The sequence below is a fragment of the Tachypleus tridentatus genome, chromosome 7 (assembly GCF_004210375.1).
Source record: "Tachypleus tridentatus isolate NWPU-2018 chromosome 7, ASM421037v1, whole genome shotgun sequence".
Taxonomy (NCBI): Eukaryota; Metazoa; Arthropoda; class Merostomata; order Xiphosura; family Limulidae; genus Tachypleus; species Tachypleus tridentatus.
The window spans coordinates 127,499,367-127,521,336 of NC_134831.1; the positions used below are offsets into that span (position 1 = coordinate 127,499,367).

The following is a 21,970-nucleotide window of genomic DNA, read 5'->3' on the forward strand; positions in this document are numbered from 1 at the left end:
AATTAGCCACACAATGTTTAGTTTTGATTTAGGTTGAATTTCCATTTTAAGCCTTTCTAATTTCGAAGTGTACCTTATAAAGCTCTAATACTTGTTTTGTTTTCTTGTCTATTGTGTTTTATCGAGAGAACAAGAAATACTGCTCTGAACTCTTCACCGATTCGCATTTTTTAAAACTGGATTTGAAATCTTATGTTTTAATTTCCTGTTATTTTGTTAAACTTATCCAATTACTTTAAGAAAATCAGTCTACGTTTGATATTTTCTGGTAAAGTTAATTGTCCTACAAGTATCAAACAGACAAACCCACAAATAACAGCTGATTCGATCAAGAAATACGAGGTGTGTTCTATAGAATATAACTTGACTGAATATCTTTAAGTGTAATATAATGAATATGGGCAAACGTGAATAAATGAACCAAATCTTTATCGTTACAAGCAAATATAAAGTAAGGTCACTTTTATTAGACTGTGTTTACCTCCGCGGCTTTCTTTCCCTTAATATTAATCTCGGCAGAACTAAAATAATATTCTTGAAATATAGTTCGTATTCAGTCAATGATCTTATCATATTTTTGCTATTTTTGCTAAATAAAACGTGCCAAAAGTCAACAGGAAAACTAGTTTTATTTGTACACTTGACAGCGTTACCTTCTTTCATATACAAAACTTAAAAAAACATCAAATTTTGTAGAAGAAATAACAACAAACTATTTAAATAATTAATAACGTATGTACACGCTGAAGAAATGGAAGGGAGAAAAATATTCTTCAGTAATTTTGGTTAGAAATAATTTCCCGCATTTAGTAAATAGTAGCTTCGGCTCTGACAAGCATTTTAGCATTTGTATTTTTTATAGCAATGCCAGAGGGGAATCGAATGCCTGATTTTAGCATTTTAAATCCGTTGTCTCACCGGTGTATTATTCTTAGTTAATCTGAAAGTAAGTAAAGAAAGCTAATTTACTAATGAAACGACTAATGTTCACTGTGATTATTTATTATACAAAATATTTAATTCATAAATTTATAACAAAAATATAGGGAGTGTGATAATTAAATATTATCATTACGGAACCAGTTACTCAGTATTTTACAAAAACGATCGTAAAGTTATTCACAGGTAAGTCACATATAATTAATATTATTTTAATAATTGCCACAAGTAGCACAACAGTATGTTTACGGACTCACATCGCTAGAAATCGGGTTTCGATGCTCGTGGTGGACAGAGCTTAAATAGCCCATTGTGTAGCTCTGTGCTTAATTTCAAACAAAGAAAACAAATTTTTATAATTTAACTGTTATTACACCTCAAGGAGGGCGGTGCAGTGTAGTCAAGATATTATCGTTTTTAAAGGAGTACGTGTATACTTGTCGTTGTATGATAATGGCAGTGTGTTATTATTTGGTTGAGTACTTGTTCGTTTTGTAAATGGTTTGATTATAGATTTACATAGATTGGAAGAAAAGATCATATAGTCGTTATAACACTGTTGTTTCATTTTGGAAGTTGCATAAGGTGTTGCCAGTTGTTTGGATTATTTTATACACATTTCAGTTAGGTATTTTTGTATATAAGCAAAACTTTAGAATCTCAAGAAATGAAAACAGAAACTGAAGAAACTATGAGAGAACTTCGAGAAAGTGGGAAAAAGTTAGCAGAATGGGTTCAGCAAATAAGTGCTGGTTTAGATGAAGTCGGCACGAGTGGAGGAAGTGCAAGTGGTGGGTGAAATGATTAATTCAGGAGTAAACATGTTTGGGAAGCCTTAACTGTTAGGCCTAAATACGGAGCTTTTTTAGTTTTCTTTCGCTATCAGGATTTGTAAAACGTACTCTTTGCAATTGAAAATACTCGCATTAAACTTAACGAGCATTGTATTTTATTACAACGTATTTGTATATTTTAGTTTTGCTATAATATTTTTGTCAAAAGCTTATATTTATAACTTAAGTTATACTTTGTAGATTATTTTGAGAATAACCCACTCTTATTAAAGCTACTTTTACTTAAGGTATACAAATAAAATGTAGAAGAAAATGCTGTCTAATCCACTAAACCTTAAAATACAGTTTAAACATTTAAAGCCAGTTCTCATCATTAAAATATTTAGCAAACTTCACCGTAAGCTCCCTTAAAGATACTGCATTCACCACTTCTAGAAGAAATTTGTTTTAAAGACCAAAGATAAAAATCCTAACTGAAGATGGTTCCTACCCTCCAAAAATTTTTCTCTTAGTGTTATCTTTCTTATAATGAAATAAAAAAGAGACAATGCATCCTCAATCATCTCACATCAGATCTTCTGCAACTGTTTTTTTAAGAGAAAATTTCAAAGATATACACATGTCCTCGTATTACAACCTTTACATCATAGGTGTCATCCTAGTAGCCATCTTTTAAACTTTTCCCACCAATTCAATGTTCTAGACATGAAACTTTGTAAAAAAGAAAGTTGTATATTATAACTGCATAAAGGACTAAGGTTTTATTCTAATACATTAAATATTTTGGGTAACATGTTGATAAACATGTTAAGACTTGTGTAGAAAATATAACAAAGAAATATATTTAAATGTCATATGTATAGTATCATTTGATTTTTCCAAATATATGTTAGGCCTGGCATGGCCAGGTGGTTATGACAGTAGACGGAGAGTTTCGGGTTCTAATCCTCGTCACATCAAACATGCTCGCCCTTTCAGCTGTGGGAGCTTTATAATGTGATGGACAATCTCACTATTCCTTGGTAAAAGAGTAGCCCAAAATTGTCAGTGGGTGGTGATGCCTAGCTGCCTTCCATCTAGTCTTACACTGCTAAGTTAGGGATGGCTAGTGCAGATAGCCCTTGTGTAGCTTTGTGCAAAATACAAAAACAAACCAAATGTATATTAAAGTCTTTATGAAACTTAAATTGACATTTTATCAGACTTTAACTTACACTTGGATAAATCAAATTATTTTATATTTAAAGCATTTTGGAGTCCCGTATACATCAGACATCATACAAATACAGGTTTATTGCCATCACTAAAAATGCTATGACCAAGGATCTTTTAACTATAATATATTAAACAAACATAAAGAAATACTGCAGTGTTGTAAGAGAAAGAGCTGGTATTAATATGTTTATAATTACTGATAATTCCACTGAATGTGAAAAGGTGAATTAAAGGGTCTGAAGCTATAACAATAAGAATATTTGATTTTGGTAGCCTTCACACTAGTCTCCATATTGGTCGAATTGACAATAGTATTATGTCAACAATTTCAAAGTAACTTAAGACAGGTAAATTATTACCATTTATCAATAAATGAACATTCTTTGGCAGTGTAATTCACACAGATTACTAATACTTCAGATGAAATAAATTCTTGCAAATAATACATTCGTGTATTTTAGTCAATGTCTTCTAATAAAAAACAAAATTGTAATGGCAGGTGAATTATATCCCTGAGTTGCATATTTGTATTTATAAGAAGAACTTTCATACATTACAAATCTTACCTAGAAAAACTGTAGTAAACCTTTGCATTTCATGTTTGCAGATATGTAGGTGTTAGTGTTATTATTTATATAATGAATTTTAATAGAACCTGTAACAAAAAGACAACATTAGTTGACATGATTACTTTCTTTTTCATTTATTTATCTTTCTAGAGGCTTATTGTGTTTTTCTTTTTAGCTTTTAGGGAAGATATTTCATTACTTCCCATAACCAGCTCTATATGATTGGTAGAAGGGCATATTGGAGTAGTAAAGTTTGTTATATTATGTTAAACATGTTATTTTCTTTGAATCACATTTAACATTATTACATGTTCATGGACACTAGGTGTTACCTTAATTTATTTACTTTAGTTCTACAATGGGAAAATCACTGCTATAAATTATAAATGCCTGAAACTATAATGTAATGAACAAGGACATTTTCCTCTGCTATACTCTGTAGGTGGATTGACCAGTTTTCTTTGATCAAAATAACAGTTAAGTTCAAATTTTCAAAACTATTAATTCTTCAACAATACTTCAAGCAGGCAGTTGGTGTTTCTGTTTTCCCTGCCTAAGGTATATTAATTTATTGTTCCTTTTTGTTCATAGTATTGATTAAATTATTTAGTGTATCTAATGTTATTACTTTTTATTTTGGTTTATTTTATTATAAAGACTGATTTGTATTTAAGAATAACTCTCTTAAACTGGTTGAACCCAATGAGATGTTACTGGGACTACAGCCACAAATATTAACAGAAACATACTAAACTTTATAAGTAGTAATTATCCATACTGATGCCCAGGTTGGTTTCACTCTAAGTTCATATCTTACACTTGTTAAAACTTATCATTCAGGTATGGTGATCGTATTAAATTTAAGAGAAATCTGTATTAATATGCAAACGATATATACTTGCATATGGGTTGGCTTTGATTTCTTTGTTTAGTTAAGTTGATAGGCAGCTTAGATGGACTTGGAATGTTCATTGTTACCCTAAATTTTTATGTTATAGTTTAGTGTTAGTCTTATATTGGACCCAGGAGTCTAACATTTATGATCTAAACATTTTATTTTACTTGTAGGGTTAGTACAACTTAAAGGGCATTATGGTTGTAAACATTATTTAGAGACTTGAATTTGCCCTGTCTTAGTAAGTTCAGATTTATGTATAATAACATTGTATGAAGTACAGTGATTTAAACATTGGTGTTTCCATTCAAAATTTGTATTTTGAGGTTCCTAGAGATAAAATAAAACACCAATATTATGAAGTTTAGACTTCGGAGTCTTAATAAGTAGACTGTCAACCATAACAAACCTGTTATTTTGCTGGTTCTTCTGAATGATAACATTAGTTGGAATAAAATAATAATAATTAGCTAATTAGTGTTAAAAGTAAAAATTAATAAATATGTTGTTAATCCTTACTCAAAAATCTGATTTGTAAAATGATGTAACCAAAATTTATCATAATTACAGTTTACTAACCTAGGTTGTGTTTCTGTATGGTAAATTTTGGTATGAGAAAGCTATCTGCCCTGAAAACTGTATAAATGTAGACACTACTTGTAAAATACTGGTTACAAAACCATGTTTATTGGCATACTGTTTCTTTTCTGCTTGCATACTCCATGTCACATTAGCCACCAAATAAAATCCTTTCTCCCAAAGAAAATAAATTCTGTAAGAAAATCCTGGCCTGCATTGTTCTTAAAATTTGTTAATGTATTGTTTGAAAACTGGCAGGAATGTGGTACTTGCTCTAGGTACTAAACATATATTTTACATTTTTGGCTCAGACTCTATTTTTCAATGATTTCATGCAGATGAAAATGTATTATAAATTGCTTTATATTTTCTTACCTTTAGGCTTTGTCATGTAGTGTTATGTTTTGGAGTTTGTTATTAAATCAAATTTATTTTGAAGCTTTAGATCAATATGTAAGAGAAAAAGAAAAACATTTATTACCATACTTTGATTTTGTAAATAAATTTTATCACACTGAAATATTTTATAATTGTTCATGATTCTAGAACTTAGTTAATTACAATTAAAAGGTTAAAGGATGTAACTAGCATTATGTATGTATGTGTGAATGGTTTTCAAATAATTTGAAATACCATGTATAATGTGTGAGAACATTAAATTATAGATGGTAATGACTCATTATGAAAAGGTAGCTCATTAATATAACTGATAGAATGTCTTTTTTCCTACACAACAATATCATGTTAATGTTACAATCAACTGATAGACACGAGAAAAGTGGTAGTAAATAAATTTTGCCAAAGTTATTAAAAGGAGTAAAAAAGATTTTATATATTTCAGATCTGTTTGTTTTTTCAAATATACTAATTACAACTGAAACTTCAGTGGACTTTGCTAATTCATTAATTATCTCATTAATTAACTGATTATTTCCACAAAACTTGGGACAGTTAGAATAATTAAAATTAGTAATAATCAGAAACACATATTTTAAATTATTTGATCATTTTCTATTATATTAATCACTTTAATTGTAATTTTGATCAATGTATTATTTTACCCTACACCAATCTATGTAACAGATGCTTGTAGGTGATCATTTTTATAAATTTAATTGCACATGAAGTGCATAACAGTTTTTCTAATAGTATACCTATAATTATCGACTCTATGACCATCATTGAAGTGCATGACAGTTTTTCTAATAGTATATCTATAATTGTCCACTCTGTGACCAACACTGAAGTGCACGACAGTTTTTCTAATAGTATACCTATAATTGTCAACTCTATGACCATCATTGAAGTGCATGACAGTGTTTCTAATAGTATACCTATAATTGTCAACTTTATGACCATGATATAAATATATTATCATTATTATTTGAATAGATGGAAGTAGTGAACCAGAATGTGGAGAAGAAAGAAAATTTGCTTCACGTGCAGTAGCTTTTGTCATTAAAAACTCCAGGAAAGGAATTGTTCCCTTGTGTGTGAGTGTTGCAGCTCTTTTACAAGAAAGAGAAAAGTAAGATAAATGACTTTTTTTTTTAAAGTGATTTCCTGCATTTACTAACTAGGTTTACTATAAATTCACCTTTCAATATTTCATTTCAATTTCACCAATACACTTAAAAACAGGCCTTTGTATCATCTGACTTATTACTTGAATTATGCCCTCTGTAGGAAGAATTATAAGTTTTATAAACCTGAAAGTTGTTCCACATTAAGGATTCAAGTATTGTTAATATATATGGAAGCACCTGTATGAAGTACCTTCTTATCTTTTGTAAAAACCTTGTACATGGTAAGAGCTAACTTTGAGAAAAATATAACTATAACACTGTATTTCCAGTTACTTGTGGGTGTTGCATAAATCAACTAAAACTGTTTCCATATTTGTTTCACACATTATTTACATGGATCATCTTCAGGGTGTGACCACTGTAAAAAAAAAAATACTGCTGATCTAGTTAGCAGTTTGAGTGTATTTCGTCCAAATGCTACCTACGTACTGTCATCAGTTACTGATAATCGGTATCTGTGGTCTTTCAAAAAGTATCTTATTGAAATACATAGAAAAAAATTGAGTTTTTGACATCTAAAGGGATCAACAAAAATAAAACAGATGTTTACACTTTGGGGAGATTGCCTTTGGTAACAAAAAAAAGAAAATTGCACATGCAAATAATAATATCATAAAAGTCATTTTTGCCTATTTGCCCACTTTAACTATAATTTTGTTTTAATGTTTTGATTCTATACAATATTAAATTTGGAGACAAGGTAATGTATGTCCTAAAAACTAAAAAAAATTACCTGAATTTCTGTTATTTACCACAACAACAAATTCACAATTTTGAGGATTCTAATTAGTTTTTAACAGAAAAACATCTTCATACAATACTTCATGACATCAACATATCTGAATAACACAAGCTGAGGAGGGGCTTAAATGCAAGAGCAAAAGCATAAAAACATTAGTATAATGAGGTAAATGATATAGTACTGTTAATATAATATGAGATCTGAGTTTGAAGCCTTTAAAAAATTATTTCTAACAGGAAAAGGTCAGGCCAAGATAATTTCGAAAACTGGATCAAAGAACACAAAAGATGCTACAATACAGGCATACACTGCTGCTTGGAACAAAAAGAAATGTGATGAGATCACATGTGCAGAATGAAAAACAATGTGGAATGTGAAGACTCAAGAAAATATTGCAGATTTAATTTCTTTGAAACAAACAGCAAGACCAAGAAGTTGTCAATATTTATAAATAACTGTTACTGGGAGTCATTAAAACAACAGCAATTAAAACCTTAAAGTCCTTGAATTTTTATTATAATGACTGTGTACAAACCTTGTAACTTGTGTATTCCTCAAAATATCTTGCTCTAATTCAGACACTAATGTTTCATGTATGATACTTGAAGTGTTTGAGCGATCTTTTCATTCTTAGGTCCTAGTTAGAATTATTTAAACAGGTTAGTCCATACAAAAGATTGCTGTATACAGATTTCTATGTTACACCTCAGAGATGTTTCCAGAAGACTACACTTAATATATTTATAAATACATCTGCTGCATTTATCAAAGATTATTTTCTGGTGAGTGGTGAAAAATGCATTTATTCATTAGATTTTTATATTGATTATAAAAATTAATGTATAAAACAACATTTATTGATGTATTTTTTTTATACGCAACAGTTTAAAGAAACAAGTACGGGATTTAAAAAAGAAGGTTCAGGGTCAACAGAGAAGCCATAGCAACCCAGCTGGTTTATTTTCTTCTGGCAGTTTAACAACAGCAGAACCCGAGAAGCAGAGCTCTCAGAGTATACAGGTAAAGTGAAATATATTATCTTGAAATTACTTTCACATACAAATTAAATGACTAACGATTTAAAGAAAGAGTTGTGATGTGCTGTTTAGTCCCTTTGGTAGTTTTATTATAACATTGTGGCTTTTGCTACATAATTTAAGATGTTGAAACTGGATGCTTATGATTTTAATTGTGTAATCCTTTTGTTTTGTGAAACCAGAGTTACTAACCTTTTAGCGTACTCAAAATTGTATACACTGTTTTTAGGCCTACTGCTCTCAGATACGTGATTTATTCATTTTATATACACTGCTGGCCAAAATCTTAAGGTCAATGAACATAAAGAAAAATTTGCATTTTGCATTGTTAGACTCAACCACTTATTTGAGTACAACTTCAAAAGATGAAAATAAGAAAAGGGAAAATAAAAATTAAAAACTTTTTAGCACTTAATACGGAAAATGTGAACACTATGAAGTTAGCCTAAATACTAGCTGGTCAAAAGTTTAAGACCATACTGAAATGAAGCTTTAAGCAGTAAACACGTAACAAAATGTAGTAATTTGTGTTCAAGCATTAGCGTTGTCCACATCTCCCACTGACATCTTCTGTGGTACATTGGGTAAAAACATGGCAAAGGCTAAAACGTTGACAGAGTTTGAACGTGGCAGAATTGTCGAATTGCAAAAGCATGTCTCTCTCAACATGCCATCGCTGGTGAGATTGGGCATAGTAAAACTGCTGTTGCAAATTTCTTAAAAGACCCTGAGGGATACAGAACGAGAATTTCAAGTGGTTGGCCCAAGAAAGTTTTGCCGGCATTGAGCAGGAGGATTCAACGGGTTGTCTGGCAAGACACCAGCCGATCATCGAACCAGATTTAGGCACTTACGGATGCAGAATGCAGCTCAAGAAAAATAAGATGGCATTTACGAAAGAAAGGCTTTAAAAACCGTAAATGTCTTCAGAGGCCACGCATCCTTCCACACCATGAAACAGCTCGATTAAACTTTGCTGAGAAGCGCCAAACATGGGATGCAGAAAAGTGGACAAAGATTTTGTTTTCTGATGAGAAAAAATTTAACCTGGATGGTCCAGATGGCTTCAACATTACTGACACGATAAAGATATCCCACTGGAGACATTTTCTACACGACACAGTGGAGGAGGTTCCATCATGATCTGGGGTGCTTTCTTCTTCCATGGAACAATGGAGCTTCAGGTTATACAGGGACGTCAAACAGCAGCTGGTTACATTTGGCATGTTGGAGAGAGCATCCTTATTGACTGAAGGCCCTTGGTTGAGTCTAACAATGCAAAATGTATATTTTGTCTTCAATTTCATTGGCCTTAAGATTTTGGTCAGCAGTGTATGTGCCTGCTATACACATATTAGACACCCAGCATTCAATATTTGTTTGAGATACATTTTTGGATTCTTCTTATATTTACTGTTTTAATACATTTTGGATGACAGGTAGAATAAACTCCATGCAAGTGAATATAGTTTCCTTTACATTTTTTTCATGGGAAAACAAGTATAGAGTAAAGGAATAAATGTAAGAAAATTCTAAAGCGTAAATAAAAAATTATCTAAAAACGGTTTGTTTGGGTTGAGAAACTTTTTTACGTAGAGGAGCGAACAACGTTTTGATCTTTGGTCATCTTCAAGTTTACAAAGAATGGAAGAGGTAACTGACTGGAAGCTGACCACATGTTTGAAAGGGGTTGTGTAACGGTGTTGGAATGTAGAGGGCATGCTTAGATGTTTGAATATATAATTTTATATTATTTATTTTATTATCATTATTTATTATATTATTTTTAATATAGGTATAAAGGTGTTCCTTTGTATTGGTTTATTTTGGGCTTGAGTTGTTGTATAAGTAAGGCTTCTTTAATTTTGCATTTGTTTCTTTATTTAGTATTTGAGTGTTTTATATGGTTGTGTTTGACTTGTAGTGTTCAAAAACGTGTGAAGGTGACTTTTTGTGTTCTTTGATTCTGGTTTCCACTTTTCTACTTGTTTCTCCAATATAGAAGTCGTGGCAGTTATCACATTGTATTTTATAAATAATGTTGGTGTGGTGTTTGTCAGTGTAGTTTTTACATAATATAGACCTCAGTTTTGTGCCTGGTTTTTGAATAAATTTGGTATTAACTGGAATGTCATATTTTGTTACTAGTTTTGCCCAATGTTGGTTATTTTTCTGCTGATGTCAGGAATACATGGTATGCAGCAGTATATGGTTTCATGATTTTTTGATTCGTGAGATATGTTTACTTTTGTTAGTTGATTTTGCTTTCTGTCTAGGTGTGTGTGTGTATAATGTTTTCTACAGTTTGTGGAGGAAACTTATTGATGTTATGTAGTATTGTTTTATTTTGTCTAATTTGACGTTAATTTTATCTGGTGAGCATGGTTTTATGGCTGTGTTTATTTGGTTTCTTAATATGTTGAGTTTTTGTTTTGTTTCATGTGCTGAGTCCCAAGGAATATATAGTCCAGTATGGGTGATTTTTTGGTGGATTTCTGTTTTAAATTGTGTATCGGTTCTTGTAATTTTGAGGTTAAGAAACGATATTTGATTACTTTCTTCCTATTCACATGTGAAGTTGATAATGGGATGTATGGCATTAATGTGATTGAAAAAATTAAGTGTGTGTTCTGTAGATGTGAATCCTGCAACCGTGTCAACTACATATATATACCAGTATAATCCTTAATGGCCAGTTTCAATATTATATCCCTCTTTACAGAAGTTCCAATCACTGAAACCTGCAAGATAGCCTTGGAACTCTATATCCAAGACCCTAACCCATCTATAGACATTCCCAGCAACCAAATAGCAACCCTCATAGAATTCACCACGATGAAGACAAACTTCATTTTCAACAACCACAACTGTATACAAACAAATGGCCTAAGCATGGGCAACCCAGTATCACCAGTTCTAGCCAATATTTTTATGACACAAGTTGAAATGCAAGCAATTCACACAGCATTGTTTTCACCACTATACTGGTACAGATATGTAGATGACACGGTTGCTGGATTCATATCTACAGAACACACACTTAATTTTTTCAATCACATTAACTCTATACATCCCAACATCAACTCCACATGTGAACAAGAAGAAAGCAATCAAATATCGTTTCTTAACCTCAAAATTACAAGAACCAACACACAATTTAAAACAGAAATCCACCAAAAAATCACCCATACTGGACTATACATTCCTTGGAACTCAACACATGAAACAAAACAAAAACTCAACATACCAAGAAACAAAATGAACACAGTCATAAAACTATGCTTTTCAGATAAAATTAACAAAGAATAAGACAAAATTAAACAATACTTCATCAACATCAATAAGTTTCCTCCACAAACTGTAGGAAACATTATATGCACACACCAAAACAAAAGTAAATATATCCCACGATTTAAAAAAATCATGAAACCATATACTGCTGCATACCATATATTCCCGACATCAGCAGAAAAATAACCAACATTTGGCAAAACCTAATAACAAAATATGACATTCAAGTTGATAATAAATTTGTTAAAAAACCAGGTACAAAACTAAGGTCTTTTCTATGTAAAAACTACATTGACAAACACCACACCAACATTATTTATAAAATACAATGTGACAACTACCACAACTTCTATATTGGGGAACAAGTAGAAAAATGGAAACCAGATTCAAAGGACATAAAAAGTCACCTTCACACGTTTTCGAACACTGCAAATCAAATAAACACAACATAACCATAGAAAACACTCAAATACTAAATAAAGAAACAAATGCAAAATTAAAGAAGCTTTACTTATACAACAACTCAAGCCCAAACTAAACCAATACAAAGGAACACCTTTATACCTATATTAAAAATATAATAAATAATAATAATAAAATAAATAATATAAAATTATATATTCAAACATCTAAGCACGCCCTCTGCATTCTGACACTCAGTTACATAACCCCTTTCATACATGTGGTCAACTTCCAATCAGTTACCTCTTTCTTTCTTTGTGAACCTGATGATGACCAAAGATGGTTGAAACGTTGTTTGCTCCTCTACGTAAAAAATTTTTCTCAACCCAAACAAGCCATCTTTACATGTATTTTTCGCTACAAGTGGGTTTTCTCGACATCACTGAAAAACATTATCTGTTTGACTTCTCAGTAAATGAAAACAACAAAGACTACTGGTTTTCTACAGTCTTTCAAACGGTTTTGATGTAATTCTACACATTCCACAGAAGAGGTTACATTATAGATGTTGAAGAAGTGGTGTGCAACTGTACCCCAAGTACTATAAGTGTAAACAGGAATTAAAACACATGGAGCTGGAAAGATATGGATTTGTAGTGATAATAATAGTGAGGAAATGTTATGTAAAATCTCCTTTACGCCATAATTGAGCAAATGCATCTCTGGTGATATACCAGCAACTAAGATATATTAAAATATGTGGACATACAGATGGAAAACATGTCCATTATGAAGACAGATGAAATTAGCAGTTTGTGTAAACTTTGTTCTTTTTTGGGTGTGCTAAAACAATCAAGTATTGTTTGTACAACTGGTCTCCCAGAACAGGGTTGTCTATGTGATAGCCTGCGTACAGGTTTGATCCAGTCTTGGAGTGTTGGAAGGATTCCTCCTTAATTAAAAAAAATACTTTCTTAAAATAAACAAAGTATTAATTCTATCCTATTTGCATTTCTTTTATTTACTTAGCACTTTTTATATTCAATGAATATCTTTACCAATATTCAAAGTGGATCATAAAATGTAAGATTCAACACTGTTGATCTGGCCTGAAAATGGATAGTTAATTGTAATCTGGTCCCTCCCATTGATTTAGATTTGTACACCCTTCTCTATTTATATATATATATATATAACAAAATATATCTGTTGTACATTTGCTACATTTTCACACAATGAATAGTTCAGTTTCTTTAGTCTATAGAAATTGTGATTACAAGTTTTTGTTAGAATTGTCAAATCCTTATGTTTCCAAATCATTATTACAGATTTTATTGTAACAATGAATTTTGGGAATCACTTGATACCACATAACTGTACATTTTCTCACAGTGGCCGGTTGACTTGCATCTATTTTAGGTTCAGAAATTCTGAAGAATTTGTCTTTAAATGTAAAGTTCTTTTAACTTTAACATTGTACAAGGTTCTTATTTAAACTAATCATGCCAAAATTCCATTAATTTAAGAAGTGGCTGCCTTCCAAATTCTTCTTGTGGGTCAAAGAGAAACTGCTACTTCTGAGTGGACCTGATTATCTTTCAGACTCCTTCAGAATTTGAAAACTTTAAAACCATAACAACTGCCAAGATTGGATCAGTTCTGACTTGTCTTCAGATATACCTTCACAAGTGTCAAGAAGTTCAACATTGTCTTATAACAGCAATAACATAATATAAATCAATTGATTTTAGCTTAAATTTTTTGATACCACTGGCTAAATTGTTTTAAAAATAACAGGGTACTGCCATGTATGGAGACTTTCTCTACAGATTAAAGTCCGTCAACAAGTATAGTGAATGTTGTTACATATCAGGAAGTCTGTAGTATAATGTGACCTAATTTATTCATTGAGTTTAAAAATAGCACAAAGCCATGCTTTATAGTATGTTGGAATCTTCTGACCAGTGAGGAAAAAATACCTTTTTTGAGAATTTTTCCTACTTGGGTGTAAACTGGAATTCCCTTAAGTAGAAGACATAACCTTATGGGTCCATCAATTTCTATAGCAAATTGTACATGTGTGTGGGCTCTTTCAATAATTTATGTATACTATCTAGATTTTTATTTCATATGTACCTCAAAAAAATTGTAACCAGATTTCACAGTTTATACACTTAGAGTGAAACTATAATATAGTAGACTTAATCCATTATTCTCATTTAATATTTATTGCTACATGAATTACGTTTCAGACTCCAGAACACAGTCCTCAACATTACCACACACTTCCGTCTCGTGGCTCTCGTAAGTTGCAAAATTACCATGGCTATCATAAAGAAGAATCGATTTATGGAACTTCCAGCAGAGTTGGTCAAAAGAATCCAGAAAAAACCTGTGATGATGGAATATGCTTTGTGGATTTTCACTATTCTTCACCAGAGCATGACTCAAACATTTCATAAAATCACCTTAAAACACAGCTAGATGAACCTGCAACAGAAAACGAAGAATCATCGGTTCCTAGATGTTGTACTGAACGAGTGAAGGTCAGTGAAAGTATAACAAACGGATCAGACTGGCAGACATCAAATGTTCCTGAACAGTTGGAACCTAATTCTGCCACAAAGCTACCCCAACTCTTGTCAAAAGATTTGTCTGTAAAACATGCTCACTGTGAAGGTTTGGTCATTCTCCCTGAAAGTGAACTTAATAAGGGTATGTATAATTTTTCTAAAAAAAAAAAAGTCATTAATCATCTGTTAGAAACAATCGTGTAGTCTACTCATTGTTTCTTGTCATACTTTGCTGGCAAATAGCCATAAATTTCACAAAAGCTAGAATACTATAAAAACAGGGTAATGTTTCATTGATCAGTTCAAAGTAAATTATACACAACTTTGAATGGGTTTGTTTTAAATTTTCCTTTTGATTCTTAAGCAGATCTTTAGGATGGAATAACAACTCAATTCTTATTAAATGCACTTAATTTATCAATTCATAGCCCTAGAAATAAGTTATAAAATTATTCAGTCTACTACAGATAGGCCTAAAATTGAGAATTTGGCATACTGTAAATGTTTCCTGAAAGTCATAACTTCAGTCAAGCTACAAATAATTATCACACTAAATTTGATTAATTTATTTGATGGCTTTTTATAACTAACATTTTGTTTTTTATTATCTCTTTGTCATGATCTTAATTTTAACTTAGATTAAGGGGTGTGTATCCCCTAACTTTTTCATTAAATGGGAGTGTTCTCTTTACAGTTGAACAACAGTAGTATTCATAGGTTGTTCCTTCAGAACATATAGTAATCGTTCTTTATTTTTTCACTTTGGAATGAAAGTCGTATATCTGACGTGACTGTCCTCGATGTATAGCAAAAAGTCTAATTTGCAGTTGTGTACAACAGTGGATTTGAAATGCTTATAATACAATTTATAATAGATCAGATGAGACTTACCAACATTATTTTATTATGTGTTATTACCCTCAGGGGTAGCAACAGCCCCTTCCTGATGAACTCCTCTACATCCATTACAGTTAAAGGCATATTGCTTTGTCAGTTTGAACATGGTACCCTTCAAGTTTTATTCATTTCTTATCTCATTTTTTCTACAAAAGTCCATGTTTAACATAAATTATGGATATTATTTTTCTAGTATATTTGCATTGTAAATAATTCACTACATTTAAGAGAAGCTATTATATCTATAAAGACTTAATGTTCTAACATGATTTATTATGTCATCTTATTGTGCATGTAGAAGTAGCTAATTACTTCCTCTTCAATGGCTTAGGTATTAGTCATTTATGATTGTATCATAATGTAATTGTTTTTTTTTTTCATTTTAAAAATATGTTTTTAAGACATGAAGTAGTGACTTTCATACATGCCTTGTATAACATACTATATACCATTAATTCAATGCAGCAAATTAATTTTAAAAAATAAGATTCATTTATTACTGGTCTGCTTGTACTGGGTTTGATTAATACATTTATGAGGTAATGAATATATTAATATTACTATATGTATTTTGTATCTTTTGTTTTTTCTTTGTAAATGGTCATCTGATGTTACATTTTTGTTTAGTTCTTTATGAAAATTTTGGTGTGAGTGGTGTTAATAATAGTATGAAAGTTATTTCTGATGTATTTGTCATTTATAAAGTAACTTACAAAAATATTGTGTTTCTTTTGTGTTTAGGGTAATTTTCAGATCAGCTTTTCTTTCATTAGGTCTAACAAGCAATATTTAAGAAGTTGCTTTGTATCAGAATGTTTAAATTATAGTTTTAAAGGTCTTAGCTAACCATACATTGTACATGTTTTATACAGAAACATTTCAACTGAAGTACCTTGAAAGCAATAGCATAACTTAATTCCAATGCACTGCATCTAAAATGATTCTTGTTTGACTTAAAATACAAGGATATAATTATTTGTGTTAGCACTTCTCAGTTTGATTCCAAACTTTTAATACTCTATAGCTCTGTTTTCTACAAGTTATTGTTTAGAAACAAGTTTGTGTCACGTCACTGTACAGAATTTTTGGTTTTACCAACATTGTACATTTAATTTTGTTATAGCAATTGCTCATCCAACTCTATTTTATATTCCACAGTTCTAGACGTTATCAAGGAAATGCGTCAAACGGTGCATTCTCCTTGGCATCAAAAAGAAAGTGAACAATTGCAGGTGAAATGATGTTTTTTTCTTATTTAAAAGAAAACTGAAATGCCTAACAATATATTTTACATTTTATTTAAAATTAAATTGTTAAACATAATCTAATTGAAAACTATTAGTATTTTTTGTAACATGTTTACTCCCTAGCCTTTCAAGCAGCTCTTGAAAACGTATGTTGTCTTTTTGTCTTTTAGACTGGCTTAAGTTGATACACAGAATTTTTTTTATGCTAAAGAAATGTTCTTGATGTGAGACAGTCTTTACTCTGCATTTAAACCTAGACGATCTAATGGGGATACGAACGGGTTTGATTGGCTTTCTGAACTCATTTTTCTAGTAACTGCTTTTAATTGCATGACTACTACGTACAAAGTCCCTAATAACACACAAGTTGCACAGAAATGTGAATAAAGATACTGTCAGTATTACAGTTAATAACATTATTACTGTTTGAATATTTCATAAAAAAATTGTTACAAGGATTGTGATGTAATCTGTGCCTTAAGCCTAACAGGCTGGACTTGTGGATATTATAATTTTAATTGTTCAATATTTGAACTAATTTCTTTAGCTCTCTTTCAGAAGTAAGAAAATAGCAACAGTCATACTTTAGAAATCATGTGCTGTATATAGGAAATGTTGCCATATTTTTCAAGGCAACTTAAATTCCGTATTGAGATACGTTGCTGTCTGTGCTTAGATCTGAACTGAAAATTGAAAACGTAATTGGTATATGAGGTCTGGTTGGGCAGAGAAATGTAACTAACTTGATCACAGAGCAAATGAGAGCTAAGTAATGCAAGTAAGATTCTTAATTGATTGAAATCACCTGGTGAGTTGTTTGTGAAATACCAAAAGGAACCACTCAGCTCAGCTCCACATCCACAAGGCTTTTGATTGAGGGTAAACATTCATCTGTGTAAATATACTGTTAAACATTTGGCCAAAACATATTTTAAAATACTATTTATATATGTGCCACAGTTGATGCTAAAGTTGTCACTGTTACCACATAACTATAATTATAAAACAAATTGTAAGTAGCTAAATTGAATGTTTGTATTTCAATCAAACTCTCATGGTTCTTTCTGAATACATTTGCACATATTGTAAAACCTGAAGACAATATTTATACATGTAGTTTATTGTGAATATACATTAACATGTGTTGTGTTAACACTTTATTACATTGTATGTATTATTTTTATTCTCTCTTGGTCAGCACTAGTGAGTAATGATACAGTTTCATATTTGATGTAATGCACGTATATTTTGTACAGACATTGTAAAATTTTAGCTTTTAAAATTTAACCATAAGCCTCTAGTATTTTAGGATGGAAGGGTGTTATCTTTTAACATATTTTAATAAAAGGTGTTTTCTTGATTTTTATAAAATGTCGTAGCAAATTTCAATATAAATAAAAAGCTAACTATTAAAAACATTTACTTTTCATAATTTTACTTGAGTTTATGATCTGGTTAAAATTACACTTCAGTTATTTTGGCTGTTTGTTGATGGATGTTTTGATAATATTTTGCAGGTGACTTAAGAAAATGACAGACATCATGTGAAATATTTTTTCCTATGCTTACATTAGCAACGTAAATCTCAAAAGAAACAAGACCCATGGAAAGTTATTACGATGGTCAAGCCAGTGTGAGCATGTTATCTACTTGATGTTTATTTTACACGACACTTTGTGTCACCAACTGGTTTTTGCCAAGAGAACATTTCAGAGAATGCTTGGAGTTTTTAAATATCTTTAATACAAGTAATTGTAATGTCTAAAGAATCTGTTAGGATGCTGTACTTTGTTGATACAGTAGTGTGAATCTATTAACACCTCAATAGGTTCATTATGAATTGCCTAATTACATATGTTACTTTTATAGTAACTACAAAATTGTATTTCACAATAACATTTTGTATTAATTAAAGTCAAAGAATAATTCTGTCCTATTAATAATTGGTTTTACCTTTTGGCATTCATGTGTGGTGAATAAACTTCCAATTGTCTTCCAAAGCTGTTACGTCTTTTAGTTGTGATGTATATATGGGGTGGATAAACTCCCAGAACTCCACCAATACACTAATAAATCAGTTAGAATATGTTTTGAGACATTAATGTCAGTTATTTGTATGTTTATAAAAGTAGAAAACGGTTGTTGTAGTCATTCCTAGTGTGAGTATTATCTGGAATATCTTTTAGTTAAAATCATATTTTTTTTGAAGAAGCAACAGTATGAAATCGAATGAAATGAACAGGTGAGAAAACTTTTAAACACTTGGTGTAACTGCAAGATTTAGTTTTATATAAAAGAACATTTTCAGTAAAATACTATTATAAACATAATGAATATATACAATTTCAACAAATATTCCAAGTTCCCAAAGTCTTTTATTAATTATTAGTATGTATGGTCATTAAAATACGTACCATTGTATGACTTTAATATCCTTTTGATGGTACAACTTGACACTATGTGTAAATGTTCTTTCACTGGTTGTGTTTGTGTAAAACTACAGCAAGAATACTTTAGATATATGGAAATATCTATGTACGGACTGTATTATCTCCATGTGGACTGCATTCAGTCATTGCTTTTCTGTTGGACAAAGAAGCTTTTTATTCTGCTATGTTTTCTAACATTTCTCATCAACTGTTTATAGGTTAAGAAAACTGTACGAAATGAGAGACGTGTCTTGAAAATTGAGATGTTATGATTTACAGTGTAGATCTGTATCATTATATGTATGTATATGTAGATGGAAGGTTTAATTGAAAATTGTTCTCTGAACTGATGGTATTATTCAAGAACTGTGCATTATTTCTCTTTCTGGGCATGATTTTTATTGATCTATTAGTTATTGGCATGTGTTTTACACATGATTAGGCACATCACATGATCTGTATTTAGGTGTAGTAAAATCGTATGAAATAGTTGAGTGTAAATAGAGATTTTGTTGTCTTCAAATAAAGTGACCATGGTGGAATTTTTGGTCAACAGAAACTCAAACCAAAACTTCTTGTATAAATTCTTTTGTTTTTCTCTGAGAGTCAGTGTATGTAGAGTGTATGTAAGCATTGGTTAGATGTTGCTATTGTAGTAGTTTCATTGCTCAAGAAACAAATTATCTCAAGTAATTAAAGACTTTTATTTAATTTTTTTTAAACAAATTTCTGTTGTTGGCCACCCATTAGGCAGCACTGATAATATGAAACACATTTTTGTTTACACCATTTAAAAAATGAATAAGTTTCATACTTTTTTTGTATTAATATATACATCCTCATAAATAATAACCATGAGAACACCACCATAGAAGTCCCTTAAGTTTCGGTTTTGTTTGTCTTTATTCACTTCATTCAAAAACTTAAATGTAGAATAAATGTAACCTTTAACTGAATAGATGTTCTGTTTTTAAACTCAGATTGTTCTTTAGGTGTTTTTAAATGTAGTGGAGTGAGAGTATTCAGTTCAAGCTACTTATCTCCAGATTTACAGATGAGTGTGTTGTATTTGTTGTCTTTGTATTTCAGAGTGATCTTCGGATATATTAATACCATTAATCTGTAGAACTGCCTTAGTAGCAGATTCATTATAGCATGAATTAGTTTCTGTAACTAGTTTTTTCTTTTTTAACTTAATGACAAAATGCAGTGTCTGTAATAGGTTTGTACACAACAACCACTTTAAAAAATTGAAGCTGACAAGTTAGTGATTTTAGTAAATGTCACTGTGTGTGTGTGTGTTGTCTGACTCTTCATACTGATACTGATAAAAAAATTTTATCAGTTATGTTCCCACACCACTAAATACAGTGCTGGACTTGGACATAAAACATATGACAGTTGTGAGTTTTTTTACAACCTAAGTTGGTGAATGTCATAATGTTTGTTTAGTTTATGATTTTTCTTGACCTGACATAACTTGATTTATTTCAAGTTGTATTTGTTTAGTTGTACATAATGGACGATTTCTTAAGTTTTGCAGAAAGATGCCTGTTTAGTGTTATGTATAGTAAAGTTTTATTAATAAAGTAGCTCTCTTTAGTGTCTTACAAGACAATTGTAACATTTCCAAGTTATCTGTTTATGTTGTATATTTATAGGTACATAGAAGATTAATTCAACAGATCTGTTGTAAAAGTAACAAGTTATTATTAACTTTGTCATAATTTTCTCATTTCACAAGTTCTGGTGTAATTTTATTTAGTTATTTTAACTACAAAAATTATTTTTCGTTGATACTGTAACTAAGATACGTATTAGATCTAGGAAGTCAAGCCACGTGCTTTGTGATAATCACCTTTGAAGTGCCTTAAGCTGCTGTTGTCATGTTAAAATCTACCAAATTAGTCACATTTCCAAAAACCTCAAACAATTTATAATGGCTGCAGATTGAAAATACATTGTGACTTGTATTGATTTTCTGAACTTCCTTTATTAGTCTTAAATATAAAATATTCCACTCTACTGTGCTCTAGATTAGTAAATATTCATTGTAATTTGTATATTTATATTTACACTTTTGCATATTTACGAAGGAAGGAAATGTTAAGCTTAAACCACGGTATCTGTCGAAGTGTAGCGGAGAAATTTGTAAACAAGACAATGTGTAATGATTGTATTTTGAACACGTGAAATAAACATTTTATTTTATTTATGGATATTGGTGTTTTTGGTTTACTGATTAAGTAATGTATTGGAATATTGTACAGTTGGTAAAAGTTCTATATTGGAATAAAATCCATTTACTGAAAATAAGAATTACGGATTTCACATTTACCATGAGGATAAATTAACCCAATGAGATTAGGCTTGAATAATAACGAAAGGAAATTGGATTATTGAATAGTAGTGTAGTTTATCATTCACACAATTTTATAATAGGCGTGGCGTGGCCAGATAGTTAAGGCATTCGACTCGTAATCTGAGGGTCGTGGGTTCGAATCCCCGTTACACCACAGATACTCGCCCTTGCAGCCGTGGGGCGTTAAAATGTGACAGTCAAACCCACTATTCGTTGGTAAAAGAGTTGTCGGTGAGTGGTGATGATTAGCAGCTGCCTTCCCTCTAGTCTTACACTGCTAAATTAGGGACGGCTAACATAGATAACCCTCGTGTAGCTTTGCGCAAAATTCAAAACCAAACTTTATAATATACAATACATTAAAAATGATTTATATGGGTTAAAGTAAATAATTTATCTTTTGAGTTGTGGTT

At 30.9% G+C, this 21,970-nt stretch overlaps 1 protein-coding gene across 1 annotated transcript; it reads left to right on the plus strand.

Annotated features, from left to right (window-relative positions):
• Positions 1 to 1,361: 1,361 nt before the first annotated feature.
• LOC143256557 (uncharacterized) lies at positions 1,362 to 21,414 on the plus strand. Its single transcript, XM_076513921.1, has 6 exons — positions 1,362 to 1,730; positions 6,384 to 6,519; positions 8,204 to 8,339; positions 14,302 to 14,764; positions 16,678 to 16,751; positions 18,284 to 21,414. Exons 1-4 carry the CDS (start codon positions 1,607 to 1,609, stop codon positions 14,509 to 14,511), a joined length of 606 nt encoding a protein of 201 aa, XP_076370036.1. The 5' UTR covers positions 1,362 to 1,606; the 3' UTR covers positions 14,512 to 14,764; positions 16,678 to 16,751; positions 18,284 to 21,414.
• The last annotated feature ends 556 nt before the right edge of the window (positions 21,415 to 21,970 follow it).

Excerpts from the sequence above, each read along its gene's own strand:
- LOC143256557 (XM_076513921.1), top strand. The coding sequence starts at position 1,607 with ATGAAAACAGAAACTGAAGAAACTATGAGAGAACTTCGAGAAAGTGGG. Across the intron at positions 1,731-6,383 it reads GAGTGGAGGAAGTGCAAGTG|ATGGAAGTAGTGAACCAGAA; the intron begins GTGGGTGAAATG and ends TTATTTGAATAG. Across the intron at positions 8,340-14,301 it reads AGAGCTCTCAGAGTATACAG|ACTCCAGAACACAGTCCTCA; the intron begins GTAAAGTGAAAT and ends ATTACGTTTCAG.